We start from the raw sequence: 27,014 nt of genomic DNA, 5'->3' as shown, positions 1-27,014 counted from the left end.
GCAACACTGTTAAATGCTCCCAAACATATAACACATAAACAACTCTCAGCTGATTGTGTTTACATGAATGTGAGATGTGGACTGAAAATCTGTTACTCCTTCCCCCAATAACATGGGGATTTATTGAGTGATAGTTGGGTGGGCGGATGAGGGCACCTCCATCCCTTGCAAGAGCATGGAGTGATGGACTGACGTAGGCTACCTTTACTTTGCAGAAGTAAAGCATAAATGCACTTTTTTTATTTTGTTTGTGCTCTGTGTCACAATGACAATGGCACTTTCCCAGCGGGAAACAATTACACAATTACACAATCACAATTACAGTTGGAATGCTGATCTTGGTTATTGGTGACTATTATATCAATCTTTGACAATCATTGCTAAACCTTAATAATGGTTAGGCAAAAAAGTATAAACGTTGAATATATGCATGCATGAATGAGTAATTTGATATTTAAGTCACACTGACCTTTGCTTGTTTTAGACCACGCCCACCTCATGAGCACACAGACTGATGTTTTAACTTGTCACTTGTAGGGACACAGCACAATGGACTACCAACAGCAGGTAACTCTGAGGTTTTTAACTTTTTGTGCGTCAAATCACAGAATTATAAAAGAAAACCCCTGTTTGCTAAAGTTTCTGCATGTTTCCAGTTTGCCTGAAAACTTTGTAGAGGTTAGTAGGTTAGATTGTCTGAAGGTTGGTAGAGATGACAGTCATCAGCTCACTGACAGTCTTGAATGTAACCGTACTGGCCAAAACCTCTGCCATTGTTGGAGTTTCAAATTTGATCTTTGGTTATATCATATGTAGCCTACCATATGTAGCCTACCATGACAATATAAATGAATACATAGTAACATTATTGTTGCATGCTCTTGTTTTTGTTTTGTTAACCGTAAGTGCTAAAACATTACTTGAGCATTCTTCACTTAGCCACCAATCAAGTTAGAAAGTATGCAGTCTAACTTGTTTTAGAACCTGACCACGCCACGCTGGCTGAAAAGACAACTCTGACTTTGTCGGCATGTACAGGTAGAAGACGTTACAGCCAACGCCCACTATGGGGATTTGATCGAGTTCTCTTACCCCGTTGGATTTTCACACTGGGGTGTCTACTGTGGAGATGGAGATGTCATCCATTTTTCTGTTGCAGGTGAGATTTCCAGTGTTTCTCCTGTCCTGTTTCAAAACAGCAAGGAGATGTTATTTACAACACACATAAACATCCAAATAAATCAATCAAAAATGGATAAAGAATGACCTATATCACCCTGGTGGTTAGCTTAGTTGAATCATTTGGGGAAAATGAGAACATGTCATATCTTTACATGGGTAAATTATAAAAAATGAGTTATTATACAACAGGGAATAGAAAGACAAGAGGCCTTTCTGTTGTTGTGTGGAATATTGCATATAGAAAATTGAACTCATGTTTTCACATCAACATCTTGGTTCCCCAGATGAAGGATCATTTATGCAGAATGTGCGGGGGTTCCTGCAGAAAGTGCTTCCTGTGTGTGGAGACCTTCTTCTGGGAGACACGCAGGTACGAAAGCAGCCCTTACCTGAAGTTAATGTACCTGAGGGAGCGCATGTCCTCATCAGTAACAATCGCCATGCCCACAAGCCATCAGAGGAAAGTGACATCAGACAGCGTTTAGATGCGCTTCTGGGAAAAGAGCTACCTTACGACCTGTTCAAACTCAACTGTGAACACTTTGCCACATTTGCTCGCTATGGGGTGGCAGTGTGCAATCAGGTAGGCCTAATGCAGTTCAAATTCTATTATAACAGTTGCAGTTGCAGCATTCTGATGTAATCTTGCATGATGTCTAACAGTTTATTTTCTCAACTGTTTTCACTTGCAAACAGATTCCTGGCAGGAACAAGAACGAGGAATTAAAAGAGGCAACAAACACTTTTCAAAAACTTGTGTCTGAGCCCAGGCCTGGACTGGAGAGAACAAAACGGCCCGGGGATTTTTTTGCTCAGACCGCCCCCACATACCCGTAATTAGCGGAGCACCGCCATTAAATTGACGTAACTAATGTCTTCTGACGGGAAAAAACCCTATCTGTCAGGTACCAGAAAAACCCACCATACTTGTAGTGACTTCACGTTCAATTGTTTATTTAAACTTAATATCCAAATTCATGTTTATAGGTAGTCAGGTGTAAAGAAATCCTGCACACTGTCCATTCCACCATCAAACTTTTTCTGAAGAAGGTCGGATGACCGAAATGTTGAATTAAAGTTTGTTGGTGGAATGGACAGTGTGCAGGATTTCTTTACAATTGAATCACAACCCCACCAGCCCAACCACAGAGGTGTGCAAAAGCGCCCTCTTGAAATATTTATTGGTAGTAACAATAATGTGCTTAGTGGCTACTCACTGGCTACCCTACAGAATCACCAACAGCACCATTCCACCACAAATACAGCAATTAGCACATGCCAGTGAATATTTTGGCCTTAAAAATGAGCAGAATTTACAGGAGGAATAAAATGAAGTCTCAGGAATTAACCATAAACTTTAACATGAATCTCCATGTAGCCTATCAAAACAAATCTATATATTTATCACATAGATAGACTATAGAGCATAGGCATATACTTACAAATATCCATTGGTACACATTCAACTTGGAGAAGGAAAACCAAATGAATGAAATACAGTGCATTTTCTCTGAGACTTTTTCTTCCTCAGGATATAAAAGCACACCTCTGCTTCTATGTGTTATTGTTGTCGTAATGTACATGGCAATATGACTATCATGCATTGGAAAGGGGAGAATGTAAGCTTTCGAAAGGTAGACTACCCCACATGTCCCAGTTCACAACCATGATGTCTATACAAACATGCATCAAAGAGTGTGTGGGGAAAAAACGATGTTTGGTTGAACCGCTTTTTGCGGGGCTAGAGTCTCTATTATATCTGAGGGGGCACCTGGGCTGGCATATCATATTTCTGCCACTCCTTAGAACCGCCCTGGCCGAGGGCCGTCAAAATGACATCGTGGGCCGCCGGTCTCTTTTGTAAAAAAAAAAATATTTTTTTTATTTATTTATTTTTTTTAAAGAGGGGCATCGGCCCTCGAGGGCCGTCGGCCCACCGGGAAAATGCCCGGTATGCCATACTGTCAGCCCAGCCCTGTCTGAGTCGTGATAAGCCTACTGGATATATTTTACACTAGGCCTACTGATTTTTTTTAGACCCAGAGCTTGTAAAGGCAACATGTAGGCCGAGGCCTCATTGTAAGATCCTTTATCTGTAATTTTTTAGACTTGCATGAAAAGGCAATATGTAATTAAAACGCACTGTAATAAGTTCCTTTATCTGTAATGCCAGTTTCTACAATTGTCATTGTGTCTGATAATAAATATTTCAATGTAAAACTCGACTGACCTACTGTAGTTTCAGCCTACAGTAGCAGGCTACTTTGTTGCCATTATGCCATCATGAACTGGAGCAACAGAAATGCATCCTCTTCATTCACACACTGTGTAGACAAATCGACACTACATAACTAAAATAATTGGGGAAAATACATAGCTCTAAACAGCCCGCTTGGAAAGCGTGAACAAATCATGACCCCATTGGCCCTTTCTTTGCCATTTACAGTCGAGTTGTAACCATCCTCATTCCCCGGATGCTGCCCTGAGCTTTAACGTCTCCCGGATGTGCCTTCATTTTAGCTGTGAAACAAAAATGGGTATGTTATTGGTTAGCCTCTGGGAAGGAGAGAAAAATACCAACTTTCTAACGTGTTAAGGTTTTGGTTTAAATAATATTTAGCCATACGAGTTCAAGCCTCTATATGCTGACTGTCCACCGGATATAAATGACATCTCAAAGGTGAGAAAACAGATTATGTCTGCTAGCAGTATCCAGTTGTTATCCATCAACCCTACTAGGTTAGCCCTGTCTGACAATGCTAGCTAATGAAATCGGCAAGCAGGCTAGCATGCTAATCTCACTATGAGCACAATGTTAGCTAGTTTGAAAGCAGTCATTTTGAAATATGTTATGTTATTCGTGTACTGCACTAAGGCCTGTTACTGTTTGAAGTGTACCGAATGTGTCATTGCAAAATCTTTTCCCTGTATCAAGGCTCTTCTTTGCTTAGATATATGTTAAGTGGAACGTCAACTGTGTTTTGATTGCAAGTCCAAGTTGCTGCCAAAGCTAACTAGGCGAACAGACGTAAGCCAGAGTACTGTTAGCCTGGTGACATACTTTTGAGTCTCTTCATACTCAACGGTTGACATTTTTTAAGTTATACGAAGTTACACCCTACATAAAGATGAGTGATTTTCAAAGATCCTTTCATTATCTGTAAGCTTATTACGATGTCATTATGCTTAGTAGTTAGGGTGGCTACTGGCTAGTGATTTTGCTAATATGAATGTTAGCACTTGCATTGCCAGGTGGTTAAGTTAGTAAACGTGTATTGGGACTCAAAGCTTTTGCACAAACAGACCTCCCACCAACTGTGGTTAGACAGCAGGCTACCAAGTTGGTTCTGAATGGTTGGCACTTGCCACACAGCTTGTGGCTGGTGAGATGTAGCAACATCCAGTGAGCAATGCAAATTACCCCACTGTTAGTCGGATGCCTGGAGTGTCCTTTCCCGAAATGTCGGGGCACATCACCCAGTACTTGTAACGCAATGCATGTACTCAGTTGGCCCTTCAAAAACCCTTTGGTCTCAGGTTTATATTTGAGAGATGTCCCAATTCAGTCATCTCATCGACTGCTAGGCGAGCTATCGTGTTTACGAGGTTACAGCTGTTGTTAAATCACACTGATATCCCTGCTTGCATTTCTCAACGGAGACGGCGGAGTATTCCCAGACGAGACCTGTGCCAAAAAACATCATGTTATTGAGACATAAATCGTGTTCCTTCCACCTGGGTCTCCTAGTGGCGTTAGAAATGCCATGTCATTGTCTTAATGCTAACAGTAATTCTGTGTATTGAGTTTGTGAAGGCCTGGTGAACGTATGTGAAGAGGCCAGGGAAACTTATGTATGTATTATGCTCTGCTTCTCTTAGAAAAACACAGGAGGCCCGTTCTAGTGAAGTGCTTGGAGAATAGAAACAAGTGAAACTTCAAATTGGACATCACTTTCACGCTGTCGACAGGGATTTAGCGAGCCGACATCACCCCTCCCCCCTCCCAGTCCCTGCTGTCCACCACCCCTGGGTGCACAGTGATGACTTCACATCAGAATGACAATTTCAGTCCTCCCTTGCTCATACCGCAGAACTCCTCCAGCCAACACGGTAGGCCTCATACCCAGCCCAGCCAGCTGGAGCCCTCTTCCCACAGTGGCTCCACCGCAAGCAGCAGCAGCAGTACTGGCAGTGTAGCTGCCTCATCCGCCGTGCACAGAGGAGCCATGGGGGGTATGTCCTCCGCCGCCCTGGGCCCCAGCACGATGACCCTAAACCGGGCAGCCTCCGCCTCCTGTAGTGCCTCCTCCAGGAGAGCTGCATCTGGGCGCTACGAGCCCTGGCCCGAGGAGGCGGTGGACAATGCCTACGGGCTGTACTCGCTGCACCGAATGTTCGACATCGTCGGAGCGCAGCTGACGAACCGTGATGTGCGTGTACTCTCCTTCCTGTTCGTGGACGTCATCGACGAGTACGAGCGCGGCGGCATCCGCAACGGCCGGGACTTCCTGCTGGCGCTGGAGCGGCAGGGGCGCTGTGACGAGACCAACTTCCGGCACGTTCTGCAACTCCTGCGCATCATCACACGACACGACCTGCTGCCCTACGTCACGCTCCGCAGGAGGCAGACAGGTGAGGGCATCAGGCGCTTACAGCACTGGATTACATTGTATTACACTGGATTACATTGTATTACAGTAGATTACATTGTATTACACTGATCACATTACATGATCACACGGCACAACCTGCTGCCCTACGTCTCGCAGGAGGCAGACAGGTGAGGGCATCAGGCTCTGGCATTATATTACATTACAGTACACTCAGCAGGTGACCTTCTGCCCTACGTCAAGTGAGGAGCAGAGGCTCTTGTATTTCATTTTATCACATTACATTACATTACATTGTTATTTTACATTGAATATCACCTGGCACAACCAGCTGTGTAAGAGGTTGACAAGTGAGGGGCAGAGAAGAGGCTCACAGGACATTGTTCTACATTACAATACATTCATGCCATGCTGCACAAGAGGTATGTAGACAGATGAGAAGTAGAGAAGAGCTGCCATATTACAATACATGACATTATATTATTATTTTACCTTTAGGCCCCCTTCCACTTACGACCTGCGCTAGAGAGAAGAGCAGGGTCTTGTATAGCATTATATTGTATTACATTACATTGCATTACATTTATCAAGACTACTTGCTTGCCCTATGTCACACTCTGCAAGTGGCAGACGGTGAGCAGGGAGTAAAGGCCCTTTACATTGTATTAGTTGTACAAGTTGCTATTTTCCAAAGCAATTTACACTTGACACTTCTGATCCATTGTCAACTTCTGCACATTAGCTAGCATGTCTGTATTGGTCACGAATCAAGGCTGCAATTCAGTTGTGGTGCATTAGTCGTTTATGGTGTATATACAGTGTATAGCCTATATGGTTTGGCTAGATTTTATGTGTAAGTCTTGAGTATCAACCTACTACCCCAACCTATCAGAATTTACATGGGACCATTACTTAAACCAGGTAAGCTACATGCACTTCCTTTAACCCATTGATGCCTAAGGCACCTGCAAAAAAGGGTGCTGAATGCCTGAGCCCTTTTTAAGAAAAGCTGCCCTCAGCCTATAAAAACCTAAATATCTCAGATCCTGAAGCGCTTTCAAATATGCACTTATTAAGTTGCATTTAAAGTCTTAGACCCTCATATTTCATTAGAATGTGTTCATTCATCTCAAACAAACAGAGATTTTTAATGAAGTTGTCTCAAATCTCATGAGCCTGAATATTGCGTAAGGCAGCTCCAGGCGCCAGGGCCAATGTTGCGCAATGTAACATCAGGCATCAATGGGTTAATGGCCCGCAATACGAATGACGAGTGGATATCAGTTTCATGCAAGACTTTATTTTGAGTCCTCAATATAATGTACAGTCCCAGGAAAAAGTTTGTACACCCTTTGAAATTTCTTACATTTCTGTCAAAATTGATCATAAAACATGGTCTGATCTTCCCGGAAATCTCAAGAAGGAACAATCAGAGTCTGCTTTAATTAATTCCACCCAAACATTTACATGTTATCATATTTTTATTGGTCATAAGGCCATAACATTCACAGGAGAGCAGGGCATAAGTAAGTACACCCTTGCATTAAGTAGGTTTTAACCCTCAGTTAGTTGCAATATCATCAACCAGACTTGTCCTGTAGTTGCAGATCAGATTAACAAAACAATCTGTTTTTATCTTGTCTCCCTCTTCTTTAGAGAACTGCCTCTCGTCGTCAGCAAGGTTTGTGGGATGTCTGGAGTGCATAGCTTTCTTGACTTCATGGCATATAATCTCAATTGTTTTTGTCAGGGCTTTGACTGGGCTATTTCAGAATGTGTATTTCATTATTATGAAGCCATTCTAAAGTCGATTTGCTTCTAAAGTATGGGTTGTTGTCACATTTCAGGACCCATACTCTTGTGTGCTTCAACTGTGTGACAGACTTCCTCACGTTTTTTCTGTAAAATATCACAATAAATTTGAGTTCATTGTTCCACTGATAATAGCAAACTGTCAAGAGCCTGAGACAGCAAGGAAGCCGCATATAATGATGCTCCCGCTACCATACTCAGAAGAGGAGATGTAACCAGGAATAGCTAAAAATGGGATTCATTCTGCCAATCTAAAATTAATGGGGTTTCTGACCAAAAAAAATATTGCTGCACCTTTGAGGTTTGCGAAAAAGCATTTATATGCTTCATAGAATTACTGCAAAATATTATGTAGACCACCGTTGAAGCCAAAGTTGAATTGTTCAGGGGAACACACAATGTCATGTTTGGAGGAGAACTGGAGAACCACACCTTCACCAAAACATCATCTCCACCTTTGAGTATGGTGGCGGGAGCATCATTATACGCGGCTACCTTCTTGCCTCAGGCCCTTTTCAGTTTGCTATTATCAGTGGAACAATGAACTCAGAAGTTTATCGAGATATTTTACAGAAAAAAGTGAGATGGTCTGTCACACAGTTGAAGCACACAAGAGTATGGGTGCTGAAATGTGACAACAACCCATACGTTAGAAGCAAATCGACTTTAGAATGGCTTCATAATAATGAAATACACATTCTGGAATAGCCCAGTCAAAGCCCTGACAAAAAACAATTGAGATTATATGGCATGAAGTCAAGAAAGCTATGCACTCCAGACATCCCACAAAACTTGCTGACGAGAGGCAGTTTTCTAAAGAAGAGGGAGACCAGATACATCCAGATTGTTTTGTTAATCTGATCTGTGACTACAGGAAACATCTGGTTGAGGTTATTGCGACTAATTTAGGGTTAAAACCTATTGAATGCTAGGGTGTACTTACTTATGCCTTGCTGTCCTGTGAATGTTTACATCTTATGGCCAATGAAAATATGAAAACTTGTAAATGTTTGGGTTGAATTAGTTAAAGCAGACTCTGGTTGTTCCTTCTTGTGATTTCCGGGAAGATCACACCATGTTTTATGACCAATTTTAACAGAAAGGTAAGAAATTTCAAAGGGTGTACAAACTTTTTCTTGGGACTGTACCTCAAATGGCTCTTTGGCCGTCATGTTGTCGATAGATGCTCAGGGGTGATTTGTGCAAATGTAATGAAATGTGGCCTGATTCAATTTGTGTTGTGTGGTGCTTGTTTGCTCCAGTGTGTCCGGACCCGGTGGATCAGTACTTGGAGGAGACATCGGTGCGCTACGTATCCCCCAGAGGCACCGGTGAAGACAGAGAAGGCACGTCACACAGAAGGACAGGTTTGCACGCACAATAACTACTCCCTCACTCCCTCACTTCCTCCCTCCCTTCCTTCCTTCCTTCCTTCCAACTGCACCAGCCTGCACGCTAACGACTTTATCCCCGTTGGTGACTGACTGTAGCATCAGACTTGAGTGAAATCAAATTTGTGAAATGTTTTTCCTGGCTAACCTGTGTTGCCTGTCTAACTCCTCTGGGGTGCATTTCTTGAAACCGTAGTTGCTAAGTTTGTGAGCTACTTTGTTGTTTGCAATGCAATTACAACTACCCAAGTTGCTAACTGCTAACAACTGGGCTTTCGAGAAACACACCCCTGGTCAGAAAGCTGTTTGAGAAGGTCAGACTATACACTGATGCCTTGGGGTTAGGGATCCTTTTCTGGAGTTTCAGCCTGAGCTTGACTTTGACCTGTAAAAAGAACCCCCCATTTTAGAATGCGGATTTTACCAGGTGTGGAATGGCCTCAGCAAACATGGCTGTGTGATACAAATGGGGGCTTTCCCACTGTATTTTCAGAGTAGTATGTCCTTACCCCCCCTTACCCACCCCACCCATTGAAACCCAAAATATTCAAACCACTCTTGATTTCACAACAGACCCATGACACAAAGTGAGAAGAAATGGTTGCACTCCATGTATGACGGCATAATTCTGGTTATAACAGTGTGGTGTTGTGTGATAATACTAATGTAAAGTGTCTTGCCTAATGAAAAAAAAATATATATAAATGCAAAGTTACTTTTGTAAAAGGGTCTTTTTTTCACAACAAACCCACATCTCCAACTGAGAAGAAACGGTTGCTTTCAGTCAGTTGCTTTCAGTTGTGTTGTGTGTGTATAACTTGGTATGTTCTGGTTGTAACAATAGTGTTGTGTGTCCATCTCCAGGGCCCCAGCCCCTAATATGCTGCTCCCCCTCTGGGCCCCGTGTGTGCCCCCCGCGTGCCAAACCTGGACCCTCGGCCCCCAGCCGCAAGAGGAAGAGGGCCCACTCCAGTGCAGACTGTCGGGAGAAGCAGACGTGCGGTGAGTTTACAGGCGTAACAATGATGTTCAAATTTCAAATATAGTTTTGAAGTACAACATGAGTCATGAGCCTTTCCTTAAATTAATCAGATATATTTTGTGTTTCATATCTCCTAATAGTATGAGTTATAATTTTTTACAATGTCATGACATCATTTCGAACAAGAATGCAAGTTTATGTTGCGCAATAATTCCAGTAAGCTTATTAGTGTTTGGGTATTCAGTGTCATATTGGATATTCTGTTCCATACCATACGTGGCACGTATTAATAATTATTGATGTGAATATTGTAATTTCCGACCTAAAGACGGACTGCAAGAAAAAAAATTGTACATGCAATACATAGGCCGCACCACTATATAAGCCGCAGGTTTCCAAATTGTTCCAAATTTACACAAGTAACTCTTTTCACTTTGTACTTGTCACATGTAAAAATATATCAATGATATGCCTCATAAAGCATGAGGAAAAAGTAGCGGCTTATAAGCGGGAAGTTATGGGTGCTTGCATGTAAATGTAACCCATTTCTGACGTGTTTTCCTACTTCCTGCAGACATCCGGCTGCGTGTGCGCGCAGAGTACTGCCAGCACGAGTCGGCGCTGCAAGGCAACGTCTTCTCCAACAAGCAGGAGGCGCTGGAGCGTCAGTTTGAGCGTTTCAACCAGGCCAACACCATCCTGAAGTCGCGTGACCTGGGCTCCATCATCTGCGACATCAAGTTCTCGGAGCTGACCTACCTGGACGCCTTCTGGCGGGACTACATCAACGGCTCGCTGCTGGAGGCCCTGAAGGGCGTGTTCATCACGGACTCCCTGAAGCAGGCGGTAGGCCACGAGGCCATCAAGCTGCTCGTCAACGTGGACGAGGAGGACTATCAGGCCGGCCGCCGTAAGCTGCTGCGGAACCTCATGGCTGGCGGAGGTGCCGCCGCCGCTGGTGCCGTCGCTGGGGGTGGTGGTGGAGGAGGTGCGACGGGCGGTGGGAGTGGGAGCAGCGGGGTAGGAGGAGCCAGTGGGAGCAGAGAGACCACGTCGTAGTATTGAACAGCACGGAATGTTTCTCTTGTGGGCTGGGTGGGGCAGGGGAAGGGGAAGGGGGTGGCACTGTGATGTCAGGAGATGGTGACGGGGGACGTTGTGGTGGCGAATGGAGCGGGCAGATGGATGGATGGATGGATGGATGGATGGATGGATGTCGTAGTAGATGCAAGAGAGGAGCTAGTCGCGGGGGAGGTGGTGTTGCACACTTGAGGGCAAAGGTATGTGTGTGGTAGTGAAGCGCAGTGCAACCAGTGACTGAAGGCATGAAGCATAGTGTGGAACTGAGTGCCGGGCTCCATGTTGACTTTGAGTTGTTTTGAAGACCTACAGTACAGAAGGAGTTGTGTGGAAGGGTAGCCAAGGGATATTGAGACGTTTGGAACGTGGAAGCTTTTTGTTTTGGCTTTCTTTATTCAGTACAGCGTGACAATATTTCTTTTCTTTTGTAACCTAAATCATGAAACAAATTCACTACACACATTGTCATTTTGTACTGCCCAGTATCTCGCAACTGTTCCCAAATTATTTTGTGGATTCATGGAATTGAGATGTTTCTTTTGACCGCGTTGCTTTAGAGCGAAGCTTATTTACCACAATATTTTGGATTTTTGTATATGGAATTCATTTTTTATATATATACCATCTTCACATGTGTTTATGTGTTAAAAAAAAGAGTATTCTCATAAGTGCTTGTTAGGTCATCCTTTGTATGATTCAAGTCCCGTGACACTCCAGGGTACGTTCTACTTTAAAACAGCGCTAGGTTCCTTTTGGTTTTGTAAAATGAGAAGAACATGTTGTGCCGAAAGTGACTCCTCAGGACAGGGGCTCAAGGTGGCATGTTTGAGAGTTGTGCAAGCAAAATGCCTTTACGTACATGAGCCAGAGGCTTTTTCCGCACACATATAGTGTAACAGTTAACCAGGTGAATGTTTGAAAGTTTCATAATTTGGGGTCAGATGTGGTAGAGGTGTATGTGTGCTCAAATTGACAGAATGAGTCGACATTGAGGTTCTTATCCTAAGAGCCATCCCCCCCAGGAACCCCACAGACATTTCACTACGCCCAATAGGCAGATTATATTGGATGTTGGATGAGAAGTAAAAAAAGGCAAATGATGCCACACCAGTCTCTTAAAAATGTTGCATTTTTATGGTTAAGGGAATAGCGTGAACACATTAATGGTGAAGTCCAATGAAAGATGTTGACTGGTGTGGCAAGAGACACACATTATAGTAGGCACACAAACACACACAGGTCGGTTTTGAAGGACAGGATTTATTTGGACCAAATCCAGCCCCATTGTATATGCTGTGGCCTACTTTTCTGTCTTTATTTCTTCTTTTGAATGGACAGTATTAGCTTCTTGGCACGTCCAGGTTATTTATAGATTTTTCCATTTGGAAGATATTCTCTTTCACTGTCAATAACCTGCAATTTCCTTTAAACGTTCAAGTCATCATGTGGAACTAATGGCAGAAATTAACCTCAATAAGCCTGTTTGTTATACATAAAGTCCTCATTGGTGAATCCCTGGCCAGCATATGAAACGATACAAGTCTGAAACTGAACCAATATCTTATTGATGGGTGGTTAATGCAATTGGACCTCAGCTAAAATCCACAGTTGGCCTATAAATATGGCGAATAGTTCAGCGCCGGTGCAAAGGTTATTATGATTGTAAGCGTGTCACTCAAGGACGGATCTAGGGTGAGAGTGGAGTTTTAGTGCACGGGCAGCTCTCTCAGATGATTGGGAGCACTAGGGTTTATTGACGACAAAGGTGGTGAAGTGACAAACTTAGTACTATTATTACTATATCAACCAGATGGTACATGTAAACCAGAAAAGAATAGGAATTGCATTTGTGATTGTAAGAAGAAACAAAGTCCCTTTTATTGACCCATTGATCACTAGCACTGGGTTAACTTCACCAGGTTAATCACTCTGCCACCCTTGTAGTATACCCTCCATGTGCAGCATTGAGCGTTTAGTTTCACTGGAATGGTTGGTTAGCATGCGTTGGAACTTGGCAGGTTGCCCTGGTTGTCTCTCTCGTCATACCACCCACATACTCGATCTACTTAAGCGTGTGATATACCTCTCCAGACGTTCCGCTCCGTTCTGTGTGCTGCACCTGAAAGGCTTTCTTTTTATTTTAATTAATTAAATTATTATTATTATTTTTATTGTTGTTTGTTATTTTGCAGTTTCAGGCCCTTACAGAAGACGCCGCCGGTCACCTGCGTGTGGTCAGACTTTTTTTGTTCCTACCACTAGATAATCTTAATTATCCAGATCATACCCCTAATCACAGCGGTCTTCAGAGGTGACCATATCAAAGTGTGATGATTTTGTTTCATTTTTAGCTTTTGTTTAGTTTCTTTGGATTGCTTTGAGCCGCCCCACTGCCCCACCCCTAAATTGTACCCAGCCTTTCACTTGTGCAAATCTAAACTTGTTTGCAAAACAAGTGCACAAGTTAATTGTATGTTTACCCTTAACTGGCATAACAAATAAATGGCAAGATTATTTTGTGAAGTTTTGGAGAGAAAATAGGCTGTTGCAGCTAAAATACCAAAGCTGATGACTGATGTTCCAGCAGTTGCCTGTTAAGTGCTTGTCAAAAAAAAAGTGTTGAAAAAGAAAAAGATATTGAAACAAGAGTGGGACTGGAGGTGGTTTTGGACATTAATGACGATCTCTTGTGTTGTGACTTCCGGTGGCCCGAGGCCACCTGTCGACATTACTGAAAACTTCACCATACAAAGGAAAAATGATTACTTTTTATGTTCTCCTAATGGAAATAACACAAATGTTACAATCTGGTATCTATTATATAGGTTATATGTTCTACCAATTGTGTTCGAGTGTCTGTCTTTATAACTTGCATGTATATGATGTTGATTCCCCCCACTGAAATCACAAAGCAAAAAGGAGAAAAAAAGAAAATCATTGAAACATAGCAAACTGTTCTCTGTAGGTTGAAAAAAAAATTCTAGTTATTTCTAATGTTTTTATTCGTTTTTTCTTTTCCAAGAGGAAGTAAATTTGGACTGCCATGATGAAAAATGTACTGTCAACTTACTAGAAGAGATGCCAAGGGAGCACTTTATTTTTTACGGTTGCAGATATTCACCATTAGTGTCCATGCATAGTCATACACGCCATTCCGAAGTGTAGGAGATGTTTGGCAGCATTCGCCTTATGTTGCGTTATGACTTTGATTTTTGAATATTCTTCTTATTTGTGTTGACCAACAACGAGATTGTGTCCAGTGAATATTTACATACATAATATTAGACTGATGCATTCAATGTCCGTACAAAATCAATAAAACAAGCAGTTAATAAAATGAGTACAAATTGCACCACTTCATTATTGTATGATTGTTATGGCATTCAGGGCTATCTTCTAATTTTCTTTTCACCCCTGCTGGTGTTTTTCTCAAGCTCAATTTTGGAGGGGACATTGATCTCTTCACATGTTCATGCAGAGCCTCTCATAACCTTATTGTCACCAAAATGGTAATGAACATGTCTTAATCTCTTACTTTAGACTCTCGGCAATGCTGTTATGATTAAGCTTTTTGAGGAAATGGTGAATGGGATCACTGGCGATCCCATCTGCATGAAAGGGCTACCACAAACCCTAGATGTGGAGATTTGAAATGCTGTAATTGTTACTACTGCACTTTGGCTTTTTTGTCTCTTGATCTTCTCCGGCAGCAGACTCTGCAGAGAGCCTTGCAGGTGAACACAAGCAGCCAGAAACCTGCCGTGGCTGAACCGAGAAGGAACCCCAGGACGTCGATGTTGTGATAGGCATACCACGGCATCTTGTAGGACTCAGTGCGTAGGTGTGCGGCACCCTTGTGGCGCATTACAAACTCCAGCCAGAAGATGGCAGCGTCCAGAGGCTTCATGGGCTGGTCCTGGTGCAGCCGTGACATTCTGCGGACGTTCGCTCTGTATGGTTCATTCTCGTCCAGGATCTCTTTCAGCGCTCTCGTCAACGTGTCCACGTCCAGTTCAGTCACCTCGAGGACCTTGGCCACCCCTCGTGACGTGAGGCGGACCATGTTGTCAAACTGATCGAAGATGAGAGGCAGGCCCAGCATGGGCACTCCGTGGTAGATGGCTTCGTATATCCCATTTGTCCCTCCGTGTGTGACAAAGGCCCGTGTTTTTGGGTGACCCAGGAGGTCGTTCTGTGGCAGCCAGTCCACCACCAGTGTGTTGCTTCCCAGGGTGGACGGCCTTTTCCCCAGGTGCCTCCAGACGACTTTCTGCGGCAGCTTGGCAAAGGCCGCTGCAATGACCTCTGAAATTCCAGGCTCGAGGCTTCCGAGTAAGGTGCCTAGGGACATGACGACCACCCCATGCTCCCCTGAGCTCTGCATGAATTCTTCCAGCTCGGGAGGCAGGGCCTTGGAGGGCTTACAGTGGAAACCCCCCATGTACACCACGTTGGGCATGGTGGGACGCGGGAACTCAAAGACAAAGTCCACGCGCATGAGCCACAGGTCCGCTCCCTGCATCAAAGAGTAGACGTTGAGATTGGGATCGATGAACTCGCTGATGACCCCTTGGTAGAGGGGCCTGGTGATGCCGTAGTCGATGTACTTGCCAATGCTGTAATGCAACAAGTTCTTCAGCTTATTCATGAAGCTCATCTTGTCGGAGACCTGAGAGCCGATGGTGGGGATGTAGGACAGCGGAGAGGGCGCGATGGCAAAGTGGCCCTCGGAGTTGGTGATCCAGCGCACGTTGAAGACCAAGGGCAGCTCCAGGTAGCGGCCCAGCACCACCCCGCCCGCGAACCCGGGATCCGTCAGCATCACGTCGTACTTGGCGGTCTGGAGCGACTTCACCAGCCCCTTGTTGGTGAGGATGTCCCGCACCATGTGCGCCGAGGCGTTGTGCGCCTCCATCAGCAAGGTCAAGGTCTCCTGCTGGAGGGCGACGAAGGACGAGATGGACTTGTCCCTGCTGCGGATCTCGATGTTCCTCTTCAGGAAGGAGGCCATGTACTCGGGGTCCTCTAGGTTGCTGGCGTGGCTGGTGGGGATGGTGATGGAGGTGTAGTGCTCGGCGTTCTCCGGCACGTACCAGCTGTTGGATGAGCGCACCACCGTCAGCTCGTGGCCGCGCTTGTGCAGCTCCAGCAGCAGGATGTTCATGTTGAGCCAGTGGCTGCCATCCACCGGGTACACCAGGATCTTGCCGGCGTGTGATTGGTCAGGCAGTCCGCCCAGCAGCAGCAGTAGTGGTAGAGACACCAGGCATCCCACGAGGCTGCTCATCAGATGCTGCATAGCTAGTCTGACAACAGACACAGAGACAACAAAAGGACATTATTGTAAAAACTGTGAATGGAACTGGTCAGGTCGACTAGTGTATCCCCCGCCAGGGGTACATGTACCACAAAGGGTATGCGAGCACACTGCAGCGGGAAAATGGAAACTTTTACTAATCATAACAAGCCTATGGAGCAGTGTCACATTTGGGTAGAGGACAGGATATAGAGCATGAGTGAGGGTGGGGGTGCTCGTGTTTATAGCACAAAGGCTTGGGGTTTACGAAACACAAAAAGGTTGACTAATGCTGAGGTAGACCACCCAGCAGTAGCGGTAGCAAACACACCAGCAATGTACACCTGCCATCTGAAGAGACAGATGCTGCATGGCTAGTCTAACAACAGACAGAGAGACCGGAAAAATTAAATTATTGTTAAACTGAGGATGAGCATTGTTTCATCATTAGGATGTAATGGCATGACAGATTAATTCACAGAGGCATTATTGAGTTAAGTGTACTTTCATTTTTCACTTCGTTTTTTTCCCCCCAAAATCAAATCTTGTTCCTCAAATGACCAGATAATGAAGATGACCTCAGGTAACCTGTTCAGCAGTGTTGCCTTTAGAGGCTTATGGGAGGATTACCGGGCTTTTTCCCTTCAAAAAAGAACAGCAGTTCAACAGTAGCATTTACTACAGTCATTAACAATGACGTTATACAGACACACACACACACACACAGTTTATTACTAGGGCTTCCTACTGTTCAGTGCATAAGGCAGTAGGTCTTATACGATTTAAATCAATGTGGCAATACACCATTGTCATGACCAAACTTTTTCCTAATGACTGAAATGTCAAGGGAAACACTTTAAGAGCATGGCTGAATTTAACTTGAAACAGTGAATTCACAATTATGTCAAAAGTTCGTTTATGTCGTAACAAGTCAACTCTCTCACTCAGACAGGAAGTTGCATTGTTTAACACACATCTACTACACTTTAGGCGTAGTAGTCACCATCTGTGGTTTGTCTTTTGATTTGCAGCCTTAGGATCAGCTTAGGTGTGTGTGGGTGGCTGTCTGCATGCTGCGTTGTGTGTGTTCTTTGTACAGCCCGCTCTGCTTTCTAGGACAATGATGTGGAAACTACAGTTTTATAATTGAATACCAATGGTCGTGTTTTAATCTGGGAGACTGATGGACGGAATAGTGTTGGGGAGATCTTTTTAAACTAAGGATGTATAGGAGTTTTCCTAAGTGCTTAATATGAAGAAGATATTTGGTTAGGCTACTGTAGGCTACATACAGTATAGTATATTTTTTTCCAGATACATTGCAACTGATCAAACCAGGTGTGTGTGTGTGTGTGTGTGTGTGTGTGTGTGTGTGTGTGTGTGTGCGTGTGTGTGTGCGTGTGTGTGTGCGTGTGTGTGCGTGTGTGTGCGTGTGTGTGCGTGCGTGTGTGTGTGTGCGTGTGCGTGCGTGTGCGTGCGTGTGTGTGTGTGTGTGTGTGTGTGTGTGTGTTTTAAATACCCTGTTGTATTTAAAACTTGCACCATATGATGCATGCCACTTATTTCAAAGTGTTTTACTTGTTTGAAGGAAAAGGAAAAGAAAGTCAGCACAATCCTTTCTGACGTAAGCCTACACATTTTCTTTGAAAACAATCCTTGTCTACTGTTTTTTTTTCTTTTTTAAAGAATGCCACGTGCAAACAAATCCACTTACAAAACCGGCTGCTGTACTCAGTGTGGCAATAGTCAAGCCTTTGCACTTGTATGCACCATGAGCTGTAGATAAGAGGGCAGGTTGTATAACCCTGCATGATGCCCTGAGACGAAAGGGAAGTGCAACCACAAACTAATTAGACTAATTGATAAACCGCAAGACGCGCAATGTCCGGTTTCGGAATCCACACAGACGGAATTGAGGACGGACATGTGGACCAACCTTGCTACCAAGACAGTCCAATAACACCTCTTAAGTAATATAAGTATTACTCCCATATAGTATTATATGTATTACTCCCATGCATGGCTGTCCAATGGGTTTCTGTCTTAGATTGTAAGGTTCAACAAAGTTGAGAGTGTAACTGCACATGGGTTGTTAGTCATACCTAAATTAATAATGTGTCTACCTGCGGCTTCTTTCCCTTCAGGGAGCAAGTGATGTATGCAATGCAAACATTTTATATGTTACAGACTTCACAACTAATGATGATAATCATTATATCGTGTCAACAAACCGTTGAAAGCATTTATCTCTGTAATTACTGACCTTTGCCAGTTGGTGTTGCTTACCTCACTCTCTCACTCACTCACACTCTCAAAGAACAACCACTCACTTTACAGTAAATACAGGAGGCTGTCAGAAATGTAAACAGAAGTGTAAAATTTTAGAGCACTATACCTGGGTTACTCTGCCACTGCAGTAGATCTGATGTCAGCACACGTGCTACTCTGCCAAGCGCAGCCCAGCCTCCAGGGACCCGGCAGAGTGGAGTGTGTCTTAACGGCAAATTAAAGTCAAACGTTTGTCCATCCAAATGAGCTCCTTCCTTCAGCTCCACACAGCTTGTTTGACTTTGCTGGTAGCTGCAACACGTCCAGTGTGGGAAGGGTTGAAAATTGGCAGGTGAACTTTGACCCAGTCCTTAACACTTTCTATGTTGTGTTTATATAGCAGGAGAGGGAAAAAAACGGGGGACGGACTTGATCTGAAACATGTGGTACTGTACTCAGCCAGCCATTCCAAAGCAGATGATTAGATGTGGTGGATTGCGTCCAATACTACATTCCACACTCTGGGTAAGCCCGCTCACACATGACCTAACTTGACAGCTGCATTGTTGCTTGTTGCGCACAATGCAACTCAGTTGCAACATCACATGGACTAGTGGTCCTCAACCTTTTTTGAACAAACGTCCCCCTCTTACCTCATCATAAGCCTGCCCACACCCCCCACCAAACATAATGATAATACAACTGCCCCCCCCTCCCCCCTTCGGCTGTTTCCTTCTCAACGCCCTTCATGGACTCTTAAACGACTCCTGGGGGCTGTAGAACACCTGCTGAGAAACACCAACATAGTTTAGCCCAGGGGTGGGAAACCTTTTTCCCCCTGCACTTTAGGCCTATACAACAGACCCCACATTCACTAGGTCCCTTGAAAATATAACTTCATTTTATTGCTATTGTAATTTCTAACATTTCTTTACATAACATGTAATATGTTGTGTGGAACTGCAGAAAATTAAAGTTATGTAGGCCGTCAAAACATAGGTTCCCCATCCTTGGTTTAGCCAGTAAGCGACGAGGAGGGGCATTGCTCAGTTAAAGTGTAGGAACTGTCTGGCTCATCAACAAAGCTATGCAATAGGCCTGAGCATCTCTCTATTTCTTGACAACCAGTGGGGCGAAACAAGCATTAGTTCAGGTTGTACATTTGCTCACCCTAATCCCATTCATGCTCACGCAGAGACCTTGGTCAAAGTCCAGCCTGTATTGAAAGGGAGGGTCATTGTTGTTGCTACATTGTCACTCACTTCCTTTGAAAAGATTCTATTTCACGTGAATTGAATGGCGAGATTGCATGGACTAATACACACTGATTAAGACAATTCAGAGATGCCATCTACCGTATTAAAAGACAGGGAAACCATTTCAGAAATGTTATCTTAAAGAGGTTATGAAACGAAAACAAATGGTCATTCCCATTAAAGCCTTGTTTTTTCTGATAGCATCGATGAGACTTTGAACCCAATCATCCTGGAGGAACTTGTGAAAATGGCAACTCAAAGTGTGAATTCTGTGAAATTTGGTTTGACTAATGAGCTACGGGCTGTGACATCATGAAAGTCCCTGGTTTGCTAGTATGGCGATCTGAGAAAACAACACACATTTGATGGACCCACATCTTATAAAGGAACCAAAATTCTGATATGAACATCAGCGTGAAGAAAAACCACATATCCAACCTCATGAGAAAAAAAACAGAAGCACAAATCTATTTCAGAGGCACTGATACATCTGGAGAAAGTGACATGTCTGACAGGCGAAGTGACGATTGTTGACATAGCCTGACAGTTCGTTTTGTTTATGGTTACGGTTGCTAAGGGCGCTTTGCTATGACCCAAAGATGACCTGGCGTGTGTATTTGTTGACAAATGGGGGGCATTTTGATTCAATATAGTGTGATTGAAATGCATGTACATGCAAAAATATCATCAACTAGAGAAAAAACGGAAGTATTAGGCTGTTGGAAAAACACCCTAGATAGCCTGAGTCCTCAACATATTTTTAGCGTTTATCATTATTATTATTTTTTGTGCTCAAAGTCACAGGCGTCGCGTGTCCCTCAGCCTGACTCTGAGGACGAGGTGTGTCCAAACGACAGCCACACGTGCACCACAATACTAAAAACAAACAATCAAACGCTTCAAAGTAGGCCTACACTAAATGCATCTCTGTTTATTCGCTAAGCAGTAGCCCAGTCTGTGAGTTGGCTGTCCTCGACCGAGAGCACCACGGAGGCTGAAGCGCGGATATCCTCCCAAAACCAATTTATTGACCAGTTGAATGGCAATCAACAAAAAGTGCAAATCCCGAGAGCATTCGCATCGGTTTGGCATGTAATGTGCATTACCCGTTCCTGAAAACAACACACAAAGCAGGTGGACAAGGTAAAACGAGTAGCCTAAAGCTGCACTCACCTGTCTTCGTGCCCGAGCAGTTACAGGGGCAGTTTCAGTCTGCACACCGGCGATGTCAATTGTTGGAACTGCTTGAGGCAATAGCATTCTCTTCAGTCCAACCATGCCCGCGATCTCCACATTTGTGGTGAAGCACGAGGGGTGGAAATGTGCTGAGCACAACTGTGAGCTTGCTTCAAAACCACGCCGGTGCCTGCGTACGAATTGGATCCACAGAGCCCTTGTTTTAGCCTTCTCCTTGTCGGCCACAGTTCCATCATTCTTCACAGAAGGGAACTTGTGCAAAGATATTCCTTCTGTCAAGTAGCCATTTTTGCAGCTGGCACCGTTCGGCCCTCCAGCAACACACTGCTTAACACTGCGCTTTGTTTTGGTACTAGCCGCCATTGATCTGAACAAGGTGGAATGAGGTGAACTTTCCCCTTCTATGTCACGCATATCATTTGCATAAAATTTGCATGTTGCGAAAAAAAGTAAACATAACACTTTTTGGGAACGTTTTAACATGACTTTTAGGACAAAATATCACCCAGACAATATCCCATTTTATTCACAAGGCTTTAGAACTTTCAGAATCTGTCCTGGAAATGGTCAAATTCCTTTACTTTGTTTTCGTTTCATAAACCCTTTAAGATGAAAACACTACTTTGTGTTCCTGGTAAATATATAGTTATGAATGGTGTTATGGTGGATTAATTATAGCCTACTGATTGACTCTGCAGTACCTCTCGTGTTTCTCTTGAGGCATGCAGTATAGGGCGCACGCACGCACACATGCATACATACATACAAATAACGCATTATCATTAAAATTTCTATTGGTGTTGCAGAGCTTTGAAATGAACACGCATTAAGGTGTGCAAAACATGCATTACAGACGCACACACACACACACACACACACACACACACACACACACACACACACACACACACACACACACACACACACACACACACACACACACACACCACATGGCATTTGTCATGCTCTCGTTTTTCATACTCCACCACTTACTGTAATCATAAGGTCAGCTCAAGAAGGCCAACCAGAAAATAATTCTTGCTGCAAGGTTAAGTCTAGAAAAATATATTTGTTGCGACTGTAATACACTGGCACTAAAGTGGAGTAAAATGGCTTGGTCGAAGGTTTTAAATGCACCCTTATGCCTCACAGAACATTTTCCTACTTAAAGGTGCACTGTGTAATATTTGCAATAGTTTATTTCCAGAATTCATGCTGCCCATTCACAAATGTTCTCTTTTTTATGAATACTTACCACCACCATCAAATTTCAAGTATTCATTATGACTGGGAAAATTGCACATTTCATACATGAAAAGGGGGATCATCTCTGTTGTCCGCCATTTTGAATTACCAGAAATAGACAAAACTTAGTGTCCTTTTTCATACTTGTAAATGTTAGCTTATTAATTAGAAAATATTCATGGAAATATCAAATTTGGCAACAGGCAGTGCAGTTTTAATGAGCAGTATGCAATAACTACACTGGACACTATCCTACACAGTGCACCTTTAGCTGGCTTGAGTGCTTGATAGCCAATCCAGAGCACAGGCCATAGGTTACTAGAAAGTGTAACTTGCAGGTTAAACACCACTAAATCTCATTTTAAGAACCTTAATACATACATTTAGATGTGATATATGTCAAAATACCGAATTATTGCATAAACAACATTTTCAGAAAACTTTGTCAAAAATAACGGCGGCTTCTTTTAAACAAACATTTAGAATCCGACGTAGACAGAGGGAGTCGCCGCGTTCTACAGACATACTAAGCACCGCAGAGAATAGGCCAGATTATAATATTGTAACACCTTTCCAGACCTATAGGCTAAATTTCAACAAGTTAAATGGCCTTAAACAGTGGCAGTATCCACCAGATACCGTCTGAACCATTTTATTATTTAAAATAATAATATTTTTTGTAGGTTTCCTCCATGTCAATGCGCTGCAGCAGCGCCATGAGGGTGTGCCAGACCGTTATTAGGCTACCGTAGCCTATTTCCTCGATTTGTAACCGGGCTCCTAATAGTAGCCGGCCTCGTTTTGTAACCGGGTGTTGTGAGAAATCGGAAAAATAGACACCGGCCCCGTTTAGTAGCCGGCCTGGTTTAGTAACCGGTGCGTTTTAAATTACTCATTTTGCACAACGTGTTAAAGTTAAAAAAAAAATCGGAACGTGTGTAGGCGATGCCTACTTTAATAGCCTAAATTGTAACATTTAAATGCCTCCTCTCCAAGCGGCACAATCGAAATTTAAGGTGCTTGCAAGTTTGCCTGGTAGCCTATCCAACAAGACAAGCCATGTGACATTAAACATAGCCGTCGTCTTGCGAAGAGTTGGACGAGTTGGCGTGTGTGTATGAGAGAGAGAGAGAGAGAGAGAGAGAGAGAGAGAGAGAGAGAGAGAGAGAGAGAGGCGAGAGAGAGAGAGAGAGAGAGACGTGCTTCCCGAAAGCGCTTTGCAGAAAGGGAAAGGTGATGTCTCCAAATATTAGGCCTACACAAAATACCTCTTAGTAAAGTAGACATAAGTGAAGTATTTTGCTTAGTAGCAAAGCCGACTCGATTGGTTCATATTGCTCAGAATAGACCTCATACCGAAGTCCACGTTTTAATGGAGTTGCATGCGCGAGGTTGCAACTGTTGCGACTGTGCTAGATCACGCCGAACAGGTGCTTATACTGGAGGCCTACATCGCATATGAGATGATTATGAGATGACATTGCATTTCCCACCACTATCACGAGACATTGTCTTTAGACGTTGACGGGCAGCGGGAGACATGCATCCACATTGCCCCGGTGAAGGAGAATGGTCATTTTTGCGCACAGCATCAAACAGAATTGCATCAAACTGCTGTTGCATCAAACTGGTCTGACATTCGTGAGCCGCGAAAGATGCGTAGCCTACTATTTACTCTCAATGGTAGCCTATCTATTTGAAATTAAATAATCACAGGAGCGCATGGAGTGGACAGTGTGCCAAATTGGGTCGTAGCAATGTTTTAACTAACCTATATGCAGTACCCTACACTCACGAGAGATGACCAGGATTTGAAACAGGTTTGATTCTTGCGGCGATTGCTGATAGCCAGCTGGTCCAGCGGTGGATTGCGTGTCGTAACCATACACAAAACCAGGCGAGACTCGCTCTTGCAGACAACATTGCTCTGCGAGAAAGATCATCCCTTTCTTCCTGGCGATTCATCTCCTTTGTCAGCATGTCCAACGTGTTTTACACATTCAAATAGGCCTACTCCCACTAAAGACATCTCCCAAACTCAACGACGAGTGCTGCCAGTGCACATTTCGCCCCTAGCACCACACACGTGGACAGCTCGCAATGCAAAAATAGGTAGGCTATATAGGTAATATTTGTGCTGCCATTTTTGTTTCAGTTTTGTAACTAGGATTATAGCAGCTGAAGACTTGATTTCTTCTAGCCTACGGGAATACTTTTTTAGTTTGGTATAATTACGGACAATGCAAATAGCTGTTTTTTGTAACATGCGGACATTTTTGGAGGGAATATAATCGAAAGTCCCGCCGCCTGGTTTATTGTTTTGTGACTTGCATGTGGATGAGCTTTATTGAAGTTTCATGTAATAGGCCTACTGAGCAGTGAACTGAAATTGAAAATAGACTATATGCCATTTTTACAACATGGCATTTTTCTCGGGTGCTATGAGTTATTGTTTTGCACCGAGTAGGAAACGTTTGACGCAATGCCACTCACAATGAGTGACCATATTATTTCTCATCATTGTCGGCAAAGGGTAGGGCCTTCAACCATAGCCTATTATATAGTTTGGTCTTTTTGTAGCCTGTAAGCCAACACCCTCGTGAAACTGTAACGCGCTTCACATAGGAGTAGTGCCGCGGTTTCAGCACCATGGACAGAGGGCGCATAGGCGTTTTTTTGGGAAAAAATATTAAAGTACCGGTAGTCGCTATTTCTAAGTAGCCTATGTAATGGTCTACTTTGAGACTATTTTAGATTTGCCTATGAAATGCATCTCTCATGTGAAAGCAAAGGAGAGATAGGCCTAGATATCGCCCCCCTGTTTATAATCGCAAATTACGCATGGCCACAGACAGCGCGGATACCCAGAACAGTTTCATATTCTAGATAAACCGATAGAGCCGCTGATCTGTCTTTTTTAATACACAATGCACAAACACAGTAATAGACCATTTTCAATAGCCCACATACAATATAACTGTCCACTTTTCCCAGCCTCTCTACTAGAACCAAAATGGTTGGTAAGCCTATCCACAAGCGAGAGCTGAGCCAGAACTTTAGTTGGACTCCCTCTATCTACGTCATAGAGGCTCTGCCAGTGAGGAGCCCAATACTTCAGAAGTAGCTGTAAAATGATACATTTTCATAAAAATATTGCAGTTTGGCTTTGTTATAGACTGTGAATTTCACATATATGTTTCAAAACACCTCTCCTGACAACATCCAGTATATATTTAGTTATAAATTTAACCTAAACGTTACCCTTTAAGATCTCATTCCGTTAATGAACATGCACATGTACTCTGCTTGCAAACAAGCTGGAGGTGAAAGAATATGACCAGTGATGATCTAATTTGCCATGACCCTTCAGGGCCGCTGGTAGCTTTGGCCAGGCCACAGACAACATCATCTAAAAGAGCCCGCCACACGATACATAAATCATAATGTGGACCCAAATCAGGGGCTCCCATATCTACCTGGGCCCCGGACAACTGGCCCATTTGTCCCCTCCCCTATAACCCTTCATCGGGTTACTGCTCTCTCGAGCCCCTTGGCCTAGGAGGACATGGAAGACATTACTGAAGGGCGACTGAAGACTCCTTCCTCTAGTGTTTTAACCTTCACTCTTTGCTATTTTGAAGTGCTGGGCTAACCTTATATGTTAGGCATAAATTCTCTTGAACTCTCATTACACTAAATTCCAGACGAAAAATGACTCCAGATGGCACAAACACTGCAGACGTAATGTCATTCATTAAGGATAATTATCATACACTGTTCTTGTCAACACAAACACCAGTGGTCCCCAAACTGTGGGTCAGGACCCTTGCACTGCAGATAAAATGGATTTAAAAAAATAAAAACAGGGGAAACACAGGTTAAAGTTAGCATAACACAAATAAGACAGTACTCACTTATAAGACCATTAGGCCTACATTCATTCATTCATTCATTCATTCATTCATTCATTCATTCATTCATTCATTCATTCATTTAAAAAGAATGTGTGGTGTAGCTTGGACTGGCCCATGCTGCCTGTGATGCTACGTTATATATTATGGGTTTCACATTCAGGTCAGCAAACTGCCTATTCTCAGTTTCTCCTATTCCCGATCCAGAAATCCTTATCTACCGGTAATTAAAACAAACAAACAAATAAACAAAATTAATACTACACATAGGCCAGGGTCATCCCAATCAGTGGTCTGATTGCTTCTTACTCTGTCCAGCAGCATACATAGTCAGTTGATGGACAAATTTGATCCAACCAGCTCAAAATCTGCTGATTGTTTTCACTTCTATTTTTACTTTTGACTCCTCTGATGTGTGGTACTTACTAGGCTTCAAGGATGATTTTGTTGTGGCTTGGCCTGCCATGTCCAATATTAATGAAGTGACAATAGAGCAGCCCTAACGTGGCACTAATGGTAGGGCAGTTGTTTGCTATGCAGCCGACCCGGGTTCGATTCCCGGCCCGGGTCCTTTGCCGACCTTTCTCTGAGTGCGTCTTAATATGCGACCTTGCCTCCTCCACTTGCCTCCTCCACTTGCTTCTCATCATGATGACATCACTGACAACAGCATTATATTTCAATATCTTGCAAAATCTTGCTCAATTGTAGAGTCTTTTTCTCATTTGCAATTGGGGTGGTGAATGAAAAACAGTCCCTCAAAAGTTGTTGTGGCTAGGTTGAC

General features: G+C 43.5%; 3 protein-coding genes across 6 annotated transcripts; 2 read left to right on the top strand and 1 right to left on the bottom strand.

Annotated features, from left to right (window-relative positions):
* Positions 1 to 512: 512 nt before the first annotated feature.
* Positions 513 to 3,402, top strand: LOC134456302 (phospholipase A and acyltransferase 2-like). Of its 2 annotated transcripts, XR_010036306.1 has the most exons (5): positions 513 to 567; positions 1,039 to 1,159; positions 1,467 to 1,765; positions 1,879 to 2,177; positions 2,288 to 3,402. XR_010036306.1 is itself a non-coding variant. In XM_063207675.1 (4 exons), the coding sequence occupies exons 1-4, from the start codon at positions 550 to 552 to the stop codon at positions 2,017 to 2,019; spliced, it is 579 nt and encodes a 192-aa protein (XP_063063745.1). In that variant the 5' UTR covers positions 513 to 549; the 3' UTR covers positions 2,020 to 2,202. The 2 variants fall into 2 exon arrangements, 1 of the variants encoding a protein (XP_063063745.1); XM_063207675.1 differs by lacking the exon at positions 2,288 to 3,402 and having other exon boundaries at positions 1,879 to 2,202.
* Positions 3,403 to 3,644: 242 nt separating this feature from the next.
* On the top strand, positions 3,645 to 14,397 carry dedd (death effector domain containing). Of its 3 annotated transcripts, none has more exons than XM_063209212.1 (5): positions 3,645 to 3,862; positions 5,062 to 5,814; positions 8,867 to 8,950; positions 9,860 to 9,997; positions 10,552 to 14,397. In XM_063209212.1, exons 2-5 carry the CDS (start codon positions 5,223 to 5,225, stop codon positions 11,034 to 11,036), a joined length of 1,299 nt encoding a protein of 432 aa, XP_063065282.1. In that variant the 5' UTR covers positions 3,645 to 3,862; positions 5,062 to 5,222; the 3' UTR covers positions 11,037 to 14,397. The 3 variants fall into 3 exon arrangements, with proteins under 3 accessions (XP_063065282.1, XP_063065280.1, XP_063065281.1); XM_063209210.1 differs by having other exon boundaries at positions 3,646 to 3,862; positions 8,867 to 8,971; XM_063209211.1 differs by having other exon boundaries at positions 3,675 to 3,719; positions 8,867 to 8,971.
* On the bottom strand, positions 14,128 to 18,832 carry ugt5e1 (UDP glucuronosyltransferase 5 family, polypeptide E1). Its single transcript, XM_063209209.1, has 2 exons — positions 18,749 to 18,832; positions 14,128 to 16,363 (listed from the first exon to the last, which is right to left on the bottom strand). The coding sequence occupies exon 2, from the start codon at positions 16,354 to 16,356 to the stop codon at positions 14,725 to 14,727; it is 1,632 nt and encodes a 543-aa protein (XP_063065279.1). The 5' UTR covers positions 16,357 to 16,363; positions 18,749 to 18,832; the 3' UTR covers positions 14,128 to 14,724.
* Between the last annotated feature and the right edge of the window lie 8,182 nt (positions 18,833 to 27,014).

This window comes from Engraulis encrasicolus, chromosome 10, assembly GCF_034702125.1.
Source record: "Engraulis encrasicolus isolate BLACKSEA-1 chromosome 10, IST_EnEncr_1.0, whole genome shotgun sequence".
Taxonomy (NCBI): Eukaryota; Metazoa; Chordata; class Actinopteri; order Clupeiformes; family Engraulidae; genus Engraulis; species Engraulis encrasicolus.
This window is presented reverse-complemented; position numbering and strand designations above follow the sequence as displayed.